We start from the raw sequence: 12133 nt of genomic DNA on the forward strand, positions 1-12133 counted from the left end.
GCTCTCTGGATGCTGCGCCTCCAGGAGGTCCACAAACCAATGGTAACTTTCACCTTTGGAGGGAAAGTTTACAACTCTTTGTCTGTGAGCATGGTATTTTCCATATGTAATTCCATTGGGTGTTGATGCAAAAACTACTAGGGTTTCTTAAAACACTAATATGTTGCATAGGTATCAACATCTAATTTACACCATCTTTTAGATCATCAAAATACGAATTCAAAGAGACCAAACATGGCATAGGTGGGTTATATGACTAGTTATCTATCATAACGCATGCATAAAACAGCAGAAAGACAAATACAAATACAACAGACAAAATTAAAATACAATGCAGTAATACTGTACACAATGACCTGGGCGATGTGTGATGGGAAGGTCAAAGAAAGGTTTGTCTGTGAATGAATAGGAAAGAGTCTATTTCTGTAGGCATTGTGTCTTTCCTATGGGCAAATGTAGCATGGGCAAATGTGCATTCCTCTGGGCAATAAAACCTCTTATCAGATCGTCGTCCTGGCAACTGAGCCCTTTTGGGGTGTTAGTTGCTTTGGGGAGTTGTCTCCAGAGCTCCAGCATATAGCTGGCTTGTTGGGTTTAAAGACTATTGGTTAATTGTAACAATCAATGTATGTCTGATTGGTCCAGATGCTACATTAGTTAGATATTTAAACGTTTGCAGTTCTCCTTTTTTTCTTTTGATCTTCTCCCTAGTATTACACCAAATCGTCCTCTGCTTGTGTAAATGTTTACCTCAGCAACAATATCACACATGCCAAGCCAATACCCATAATGTTGGGGCAATCTTTGCAATGTCTATTCAGGTGGGCAACTTAATCAGTCTGGTGCAGCACAGCCCACTCAAACGGCGGTCTCCCGTCGAGGGGGAAAGTGCTGATTTCAGTGGAATGTCACCCCTAATTAATTACCCCCATAAAGCTGATTTATGCCACCATTTGTCTCTGCTGCTGGAGGCTGTACTGATCTTCTCTAGTTTACACCAGTCAACACGCCACACATATGAAGCGGTCTGTTTATGATATCGGTTCAGTTGTGATGCTCCATGTCTGGGCCGATCACGTGGCCAGAGAGTTACACCATTTTTCAGCTGCACTGGAACAATGAAATTCAAGTGGCATAAAGCTAATGCCATCAGAATCTGAAGTGCCCGCATGCAGAGAACAAGTGCAGATATCTGAACCCTTTAAATTTCAGTTCATTCAACCTGAATGCACCATTCAAATTTTTCACACTCAAGTGAGCGCAATGGCAGCATAACAGGGGCTTTACGAGTAAGTGTTTGGCCTGGATAAAAAAATTATAGACCGCCCATCAGCAGCAATCCACTGCTACTGTGGGATTAGATTCATCCTCCGTTCTGCTCCCTTCACATCTGTCATTTTATTATTTTATAGCAGCCACTTTCCATGAATACGGTATACTTTAGTGGTGTCCCATTCCTTTCATTTTTTAGAGTTATCTAAGATAAAATATCTATTATCTAACAAGTCTTGAGAAGTATGATTCATTCTAGTAAATTGGTTTGTTTGAATAGTTCATTTCCATTTGATTTGCATGTGTTATCACTCAGTAGTGTTGCCAAAAGTCCATGCTATGTATTTTATATAACATTTATACATAGTCTTTGCATTTTCTGATAGATAAATAAATAAAGATTTAGTTGAGTTTAGTTAAATAAAGTTTTAGTGCATTTTTAAATTATTTTTCCTAATTAGTTTATTGCATTGGTTTAATCTTGAACAGCCTCAATAAAATATATATATATTTATTTATTTATTTATATTTAATATAATTTTTAATATAATATATATTATTTTTAATAATATATATATATATATATTTATATTTAATATAATTAAATATAATTTAATTTTTTTTTTTTTTTTTTTTTTTTTGGTGGAATTTAAGCTAAAGAAGTTACATTTATAATGTGGTTGTTCGATTTTATTGTTCTTAATTAATCTTGAAAAACCATTTTGGAGATTTTTGTCTTTGCCACTAACATAACTTCTGTAGTTTTAAGCATGAAATGTGTGTGTCCACTTTTCAAAATGATGATAATGTATGATAATTAATGCACATAGCTTGCTGCAAAGCCCTGTCAAAAGTAATGACTATGAATGTATTTGCAGTATTTATGGAAATTTCCAGTAGTTCCAGTAGAAAGTTTTTTTTTTTCCCTGATTAAAGTTGTCAAAACAGTTTGGGTATGATTTTATGTTATTTCTTGGGTAAGTTGCACATTTTATGTTTAAATATGTGCAACCTATATGCAAGGACAGAAAAGAGAAAAACATTACATTACATTCCAGTAATACTGGAGTTAAAGGGTTAGTTAACCCAAAAATGAAAATTAGCCCATTATTCACTCACCCTCCAGGCATCACAGGTGTATATGACTTTCTTCTTTCAGAAGAATCCAATCGGAGTTATATTAAAAATTATCCTGCCACTTCCAAGCTCTATCATGGCGATAGACAGGTGTTTCTCTTTAACAGTCCAAAACAAGTCCAATAAAGTGCATCCATCCATAATAAAAAGTGCCTCACACAGCTCCGGAGGGTGAATAAAGGCCTTCTGTAGCGAATCAATGTGTTTTTGTAAGAAAAATATCCATATCTAAAATGTAATAATCACTTGAATCACAGAAGCTCTTCCGGGCAGATGACGTAGGACAAGCGTTGCGCTTGCACCTGTGAGTCTCGTGAAAACCAATGTTTGTTTACAGAAGCAAAGGAAGCAAAGTTTCCTTATTTTAGCAAAGGAAAACCAGTCCCCTCTATGTTTATTTCAAAATCCTCTGACATGTTTCTTTACAAATCCTTGTGTTGTACTTCTAACTCGTGACTGTTGTTGTTTTTGTCAAGTTTGAGCAGCGCATGTGCAACACCAATCTATTACGTCATCCACCCAGAGCGCACTTTCGTGTACAACAGTGAGCACAAGCTATTAAAGTGATTATTAGGTTTTTTTTGTTTTGTTTTTTTTTTTTTTTTTGCAAAAATGCATCGATTCACTGCAGGAGGCCTTTATTCACCCCCAGAGTCATGTGAGGCACTTTTTATTTATTGGACTTGTTTTGGACTGATGAAGAGAAACATCCATTTATGCCATTCCTAAGCTTGGAAGTGCCAGGATAATTTTTAATATAACTCCGATTGCATTCGTCTGAAAGAAGGAAGTCATATACACCTAGGATACCTGGAGGATGAGCAAATAATGGGCTAATTTTAATTTTTGGGTGAACTATCCCCTTAAGTTTCAATAACTCAAGTCAGTTTAATTGTTTTAAGTTGAACTGCTGGATTGTTGTTATGTTTCCAGGACAGAATCCAGGTGGTAAACGGGGCGTTATCCATCAGCAGTCTGACCCTGTCAGATACTGGGATGTACCAGTGTATCGCTGAGAATCGTCATGGCAGAGTGTTTGCCAACACTGAACTCAGAGTCATTGGTAAGGAATCACTGAGTTTATTTATATATGATATGAAGTTTGTTTTGTTTTGGTGCGACAGTGCTGTGAGCGGTACTTGGGTTTTGTTTTCCTCATAAGCTCATTCCAAGCACATTGTCAGCAAATGCTACCACTCATTAGTCTTACTACACTCTTTTACGCTGCATTTAAAAACAGTTGACCCGCTATTATGAGGAGCAGAATAACTTTTGACAGGATCAATGATCAAACCCATCTCTACGCTGAAGATTAAAGGAGTTGACGTTTGAGGCCATTTTATCATGCGGCAGATGAGAGAAGTGCTCTGTTCCCTAGTCCTGTCATTTGTCAGCACAATGGGTGCTTTGATGCTGTCAGCGCTGAGTGCAGATGGATGCCAAACAGGCAGGAAAGTCTAGTATGCTGAAATTGCTGCCTGGGGGAGATGTGAGGTAGACAGTCTTCGCACTTTAGAGCCTTTAGATTTGTGCTGGCTGGCTTGACTCGGTTTGACTTAGTGTTGTGCGGGGGATAGCGTGAGCTCTTGAGTGTGCTCTTAAGTGAGGATATCGCATTAAAAACATCCTCCTCGCATGCCTCTGGAAAGTGAGACGACGATGAGTTTTAGCAAAGAGGGAAGCAGATAGAGATAGACCAGGCTGACAGGTTGTGTGGAAGAAAATGGGCCCGTGACATGATGCTTATTGTTTTGTCTTGTCCATTAATGTATTCTGTTTTATTTTATATGATCATTTTAATATTTATATACTGCCTTTCAGAATTTTGGGGTCAGTTTTTGTTTTTGTTTTTTACTTTTCTTCAGTAAGGATGCATTAAAGGATTAGTTCACCCCCTTGTCATCCAAGATGTTTGTGTCTTTCTTTCTTTAGTCATAAAGAAATTATGTTTTTTGAGGAAAACATTTCAGGATTTTCTCAATGTAATGGACTTCTATGGTGCCCCCAAATTTGAACTTCCAAAATGCACTTTAAATGCAGCTTCAAAGGGCTCTAAACGATCTTATCTGGTTATTTTCTAAAAAAAATGACAATTTCTATACTTTTTAACCTCAAACGCTCGTCTTGTCTAGCTCTGTGCGAACTGTTTTTTTTTTGTTGTTTTTTTTTCAGTCATGACAGTTAGGGTACGTCTAAAAACTCCCATCTCATTTTGTCCTCCAAATCCAAAATCGTCCTATATCGCTGTTTTACCTTTTTTGTAAAGAGTGTTTGATCTTCTTTGCTTGTTCACTTTGTAAACTGTGGGTTGGTACTTCTGCAGCGACGTAGGATGATTTTGAAGTTGAGATGGAATTTTTTAGACGTATCCTAACTGTCATGACCTGATCTGTGAGTTTACACAGAGCTAGACTAGATGAGCATTTGAGGTTAAAAAGTACATATACTGTAGTAATAATAATAATAAAAAAACTGATTGTTTCGCTAGGTAAGACCTATTTTCCTCGGGTGGGATCGTTCAGAGCCCTTTGAAGCTGCATTTAAACTGCATTTTGGATATTCAAATTTGGGGGCACCATATCAGTCCATTACATGGAGAGAAATTCTGAAATATTTCCTCTAAAAACATAATTTCTTTTCGACTGAAGAAAGAAAGACATGAACATTTTGGATGAGTACATTATCTGTACATTTTTGTTCTGGAAGTGAACTGTTCCTTTAAAATCACCCAAAAGTGACAGTGGAAGCAGATGTTATGGTTTCCAGAAAAAAATAAAATAATATATATATATATGTATATATGTATGTATATATATATATATATATATATATATATATTAATCAGCATAATTATCATCAGCATTGCTAAGAAATGATATCAGAATGATTTCTGAAGGAAATCACTGCACAAGACTGGAAAAATGATGCTGAAAATTCTGATTTTATCACAGGAATGAATTACATTTTAATATATATATATTCAAAAAGAAAACATTTATTTTAAACTGTAAAAATATCTCACAATATTAATGTTAAAATTGCATTTTTGATCAAATAAATGCAGCTTTGGTGAGCATAAGAAACTTTCTGCAGAATCATTAAGTAACTAAACTAAACAACCCCAAATTTTTAAATGATATTGTATACTAAAAATGCAATTCATACATCAGTTACTTGAATAAACCTCTTCTATGAAGAACATGTTTTACATTTCTGAATTAAAATTTGATATTATTTGGGGCATTAAATCTAAAATGTCAATATGATACAACTGTCCTGATGATGTAATGAAGAAAAAGCCTCATTAGACGAATAGAATTATTAAATTTATTACATTATTTGATGTAATCTTTTCTTTATATTTTATTATTTACATTTATATTTATTCCACATTTTGTATTGCATGTCTTTTGTGTAGAAAAAAATGTTCTTGCGCTGTTTGTCTTCAAAACAATTGACTTTTTTTTTGCTATCTTGCTATCTAACGCAATGACATTTTCAGTGTTTTTAAGGACTTCTCAAATACTTTTAGGAGTCAGTCAATCTATCTTTGTGTCAGTTTTGTAAAATGCTTGTTTTTCTCTTCACATCAGCAGTGGCACCCGATTTCTCCAATAGTGTGCTAAAGGCACAGACACTGGCTCGGCAGGGTGGAGATGTTTTGATTGAGTGCAGGCCCCGCATGTCCCCGCGCGGGATGATCTCCTGGAGGAAGGGCAAAGAAGCCCTGCGAGAGAGCCACAGGTATTTTTACCACCCCATTTCCCTTCGTCTGCCGAGAACCTGTTTATTAAAGTGATACAGACAGAGCAATACGATTCAGGTCAGGCAGAGGGTTGTTACTGATCAAAGGCTTGATTATTCACATCAGAACGTCTCAACAACAACAGCCGCTGCATTTGCATTTACTTGATCTAGAAAAAACCTCTTTCAGGTCACAGAATAGCATCTGCAGCACTTGAACAATCAACCAACCACTGATTACTGAATCTGTATAGTTTCATAAACTATTTGTATTTAGTAGTAATGTAAAAAGTTTGTGTAAAAGTGCACTTGGAACTTTCTTGTGATGTCTAGCACATTCATTGTAATTTTTATATAGTTTTATTATTGTTTTTTGTTTTTGTTTTTACAAGATTCTGTCTATTAGTGCATTTAGGCTCGTAATATAAACAGTGGCAGTCTGTAAGTAAGCAAAGAAAACAAATAATATGGCCATTTAAGTCATTTACCTAAATGCATTAAAATATCATTTAATCAAATAATGGGGATGTCGTTCTACAAATATCATAATTTTAGAACATAAATTATTATGCACATGGGATATAATGCGCAATTTTACATTTAGGACTACATTTCGAGAACATCTTAAAATTAGCTTGGAATTATGCATAAAATTATTGCATATTTAAAATATTCTTGTAGAAATTGCATCTTTATTTTAAATATTCTTTGGCAGCCATTTATGTATGAATTTATATATATATATATATATATATATATTTATATATATAAACAAAAGATTAACACTAGGATTCAAAAGTTTGGGGTCAAGATTTCTATTTTATTTTATTTTTTTATTTATTTTATTTTTTTATACAAATTTATTATTTGTTATTTAGCAAAGGTTAGATTGATCAAAAATGACAGTAAATTAAAAGATATGTTTCAAATAAAACCAACACTAGGATTTCAACACTTGGAGTCAAGATTTTTTTTTTTTTTTTTTTTTTTTTTTTAAAGAAAGTAATACTGTTATTTAACAATGAATAAACTGATAAAAACAGTTTACAGTAAATAAAAAAATCTGTGTTTCAAATAAAACCAACACTAAGATTCAAAGTTTTGGGGTCAAGATTTATTTATTTTTTTTGTTGTAAACAAATGAATACTGTTATTTAGCAAAGATGATATTTATAAAAAATTACAGTAAATTAAAATAAAATTGCTTTGCCATCATAGGAATTACTTACATTTTAAACTATATTAAAATAGAAAACAGTTCAAAATATAATATTTAAATATTATTATAATTTAAAATATAATAATATTTTGATAAATAAATAAAGCCTTGGTGGACATAAAAGACTAACAATTAACTTTCTAATTATCTGAAATCATGAAACTTACACAATTTAACAGCAATGTATAAAAAGTTTAAAAAATTCTAACATTAAGGCCCGGATTTATTTATCTCTTTGTTTGTTTGTTTTTATTATTATTATTGTTGTTATTTTAACCAAACTCTGTGTTTTCCATTATTCCAAAAAATGCATTAATGTTCTGGATTCCATTTTAATGGTTTCATTACATTTTAATAATTAAAAGCATGACTAATGATTTTATAATTTTTTTTTTATAATATTTATAATAAAATATTTATCTATTTTCAGAAATAGTGTTTTGTATTTATATTTTTCTGGTAAATATTACTTTAAAAAATGTTTTAATAATAATTTTATTATTAATATTAGTACTATCATTACATTAAGTAATATATTTCTGTCACCGTTTCTTCAAGTTAGAACTGAAGTTAGATCTGAATTTAGGCAAATTCCATAACAGTTCATGTTATACAGATTTTTTTTTTTATGACTGGATTCCGCGATTCTGTCAGTGTTTTGGCATCGCGGAAATCATAGGGCTCTACTTTTGAATGGTAGTATATTAAGTAGATCATCATATAGAGTTCTGAGAAAGCCTTCAGAGTCATTACTGGATGTAACATCACACCCTGAATGGTTAAAAAATGGCTTAAAGGTCACTTCTTCTCTTGACATGGACACAATCCATCAGAGAAATAAGTATGACTAAGTGCAGAATAAGAAAGAAAATTAACATCAAAGAAACTCAGTCACATTAAATGTACGGATTATGCATAAAAAGTCACATTGACTAGGATTTTTATTTGCATAGTAGAATTTCACCTTTACTGATGTGGAGCTAAATTCAGCAAGCATTTAAGCGTGTTCATTCAAAACCACGTCTGTTTGTAAGCTTCATGTGATGGTATTGATAGGACAGAACCTGAAAACGGCTCTAAACCTCCACTCAGACACTATTAATGCCTCCAGATCAAGGACTTGCGTTTGAATAGGTTTTTATAACGCATGTAAGGCAGTGCATCACAGATTTCATTAGCATACACTTTAGATGAATCCACAGAGGAATTAAGCAGCATGGCACTGTGTCTCCATGGAGAGAGTACCACTGAACTCTCAAGTCTGGAGCCGCTGTAGGAAAATCATTAGTAGCCATCACTGTCCATCAGCCTTGTGCTAACATCCACCCACAATCTAGAGCTGGAGGTAGGAGAGGGACAGGGTCTCTCATTAAACACGCTGCGCTATACTGGGAGCGTGTTTGTGAGAGAGAGAGAGAGAGAAGAAGAAGAAGAAGAGGAAGAGAGAGAAAACCAAAGAATAGCTTTTCAAGCTTCTTCTATAATGATCATGTGGGAAGGGAAAAAGTTGCTTTCATTCCGTTATGTCCAATTTTGCTTTTATAATGTAGTGCTTGTTGGAAATCTGCTGACTGTACTATGCAAATATGAATGTAGCCTTTTACAGCTTCCAGCTTTTCCATGTTTGTGCAAAAATAAGTAAAAGTTGCACAAATTTATTCATGCATAATTACACAGCTGACAGATTTTTTTAAAAAATGTGCTAAAGACCTAGTGAAGTTGCTGGTAACGTGTTACAATAAGCTTTGATTTGCTAATGCATTCAGTATAGTGACAATCAACAGCATTATTTACAGCATTTTTAATTTAGGCTAATGTTGAATGTTGTTAATTCATGTTCATTCATAATACATAAAAAGTAAAGAAATGGTTTGATGTTATTTCATGTTAGCTATCGCATACTGCTAATGTTAATAGAACATATACTGTAGAAGTTTAATGTAGATGCTTGAGCTTTCCTCAGTTTTTCCTAGTATTTCTGTTGAATTTTGGATATTGTATTTTAAAGGAAAAAATAGATAGCCTTTATTTTATGTCACAACCTTGTTCCAAGATTTATTGTGGTATTGACCCTATTCACATTTCTGGGGTTTTCAGAAGTGGAAATAGCCATATGGGCAATCTTCTATAGTGGTGAATGGAAAATATAACAAATATCAATTTTGCGTTCCCATTTGCTCCAATAGCAAAAAAAAAAAAATGATAGCATTTCTGTACCTTTACAAAGGAGGAAAAAAATTGAGAAATTGGTCATTTGGTCAAAAGAGAGAATTTGTGTCACTCTCTTACCCTCTGTATTAGAAATACTGGCAGAGCAGCATTAAATGCCAAGTTCTGTCTTGAAACTCTAGATAGCGCAGGTTGATGGGTTCTTAACGCAAACTACTTATATTCACAAGCTGATTGGTTCATGTTACATACACAGCCAATGGCTGGTTAGCATTCACTAGAGCATTTTGAACTTCCTCTGAAACCCTCCACCTCCCCAGTTCCACCTGCAGTGTTGGGGGTAACGTATTACAAGTAATGTGAGTAACGTAATATTATTACTTTTTCCAAGTAACTAGTAAAGTAACACATTACTTTTTAGTTGACAAGAAAATATCGGAGTTACTTTTTTCAAATTAGTACTTTAGTTATCCCCCCCCCCCATTTATTGATTAAAAGCTCTCCTGTCCCCATGTTGAGAGAAATCGGGAGTAAGATGTTAGTTTTAGGATAAATGTGAACATGCATTAATTCATCTCACTCATGAAAAACAGATTCACTATTCCTCAAAATGAATAAAAACAGTGAAATTCAACTCAGAATATGATGCAAACCTGCAATAATCAAATATGTTAAATAATACAAATATCCTTTATGCATTTAATCCCATTTTTTTAACCGATGTCTTCGATGCCGACCTTCAGTGATCCAATTCAACCATACTAATAAGCAGAAATTACTCAAGTGAATTTACTTTTCTCAAAGCATGAGGGTTTTGGTGTGAAAAGGCTTTTACATTTGCCAATTTTTTTTTTTAATGTTTTTTACAAAATTGCCAAAAAAAGGTTTTATATTAAAAGCAAACAAGCAAGCCCTGCCCAGATTTAAAAAGTAATGTGAAAGTAAAGTAATGCATTACTTTCCATAAAAAGTAACTAAGTAACAAAATTAGTTACTTTTTTAGGAAGTAACTCAATATTGTAATGCATTACTTTTAAAAATAACTTTCCCCAACACTGGCTACCTGTATAGATCTACTACGGGTTATTACAAATGCTGCTTGTGCAGCAACAGTATGTCTTTAAAGGGGTGGTTGTTTGTGATTTCACTTTTTGAACTTTAGTTAGTGTGTAATGTTGCTGTTTGAGCAAAACAATACCTGCCAAGTTACGATGCTGAAAGTTCAATGCAAACGGAGATACTGTCTTTTAAAATTATGAAAGTTTAATGCCTACAAATACGGCTGGTAGGGACTACAACAAGCTACTTCCTGGGTTGGTGACATCACAAACCCTGACCCTTTACATAAACCCCGCCCCTGGGAACATGCAACAAAGGGGGCGAGGGTTGTTAACATGCCGTCAAAACTAGGGGTGCACAAAAAAAATCTATTTATATATGAATCGTGACAGAGCGTTGTAGAATAAAGGTAAACTATGTGAAAAAAAATAGATATATTTATTTTTTAACACGTTATACTGCACCCTAAAAACACAATCAAGCCTAGGAAAAAAAAAAAAAACAGTCAACCACTTCTTTAAATGCTCACAGCACTGTATCGGCATATGTATTGGCAGTAGCAAGTTCCTGTACTTGCTTTGCAGCAGCAGCAATAATCGACCACAGCAGCAATAACCAACAGCAGCACCAATTCAGCAGCGAAGCAAATCTGTTCCACCAAGAACAAATACATTAACATTGTCATATCCATTACCATGCTCACGCTCGCTCTGCAATAGCGTAATGAATCATGCTAATGACACATCACGTATTTGCAAACAGGGTGCATGGAGGTATGCAAATACATATGTTTGACAAAAAGATAGGACAGCCTATCGTAGCCCTTGGACTGAGCGATATGATTGGACGAACATTTTAAAGTCCTACACCTTCCACAGATGATATAAATACATATAAATACATTTAGAACACTTACTTAGACCACTAATTGCTGTTGTATGGCACCGTTTTAGTGGCACACAAAAAAAATCCTAAAATTACGTGATTAAAGTTGTAATATTTTGAGAATAAAGTTGAAATTACAAAAAGTAAAGTCAAAATGTTTTGAGAATAAAGTCGAAATTATGAGAATGAAGTCAAAATGTTTTGAGAATGTTGAAACATTTTGAGAATAAAGTTCAAATGTTTCAACAATAAAGTTCAAATGTTTTGAGAATTAAATCGTAGCAATTAAAGTTATAATATTTTGAGAGTATAACATATATTGCACATGCAAGTGGTCCGGATTGGAGCACCGAGAGAAGTTGCCAGGCCACCAGAATTTATTCGAATATATGTGAGATTATTAGCAGAAATCATACAATGTGTCATACTCCCAGGGACAGTATGCTTGTAAATATTTAATGCCTTTGTTTGCATTTGTTATTTGTAGTGTGCAATTGATTCACATGCTGCTTAAACTCAAACAAATACAGCGATCTGTCCTGCCACATTAAAGAGCATGAAAAACACATTATTGTAAGCATATTGTTTGTATTTCGCTATAAAACTGAATTTGACAAACCTGAGACTTTGACATTTCTCAAAATATTA

At 33.8% G+C, this 12133-nt stretch overlaps 1 protein-coding gene across 1 annotated transcript in view; it reads left to right on the plus strand.

Annotated features, from left to right (window-relative positions):
* cntn3a.1 (contactin 3a, tandem duplicate 1) overlaps positions 1-12133 on the plus strand; it is an 88802-nt gene that overhangs the window by 55492 nt on the left and 21177 nt on the right. The window contains exons 10-11 of the mRNA XM_051097436.1: positions 3343-3472; positions 6003-6153. Of these exons, the coding sequence (XP_050953393.1) occupies positions 3343-3472; positions 6003-6153 (281 nt within the window). The remainder of the gene's footprint in view (positions 1-3342; positions 3473-6002; positions 6154-12133) is intronic.

Source organism: Labeo rohita, chromosome 23 (genome assembly GCF_022985175.1).
Source record: "Labeo rohita strain BAU-BD-2019 chromosome 23, IGBB_LRoh.1.0, whole genome shotgun sequence".
In the NCBI taxonomy this organism is placed as follows: Eukaryota; Metazoa; Chordata; class Actinopteri; order Cypriniformes; family Cyprinidae; genus Labeo; species Labeo rohita.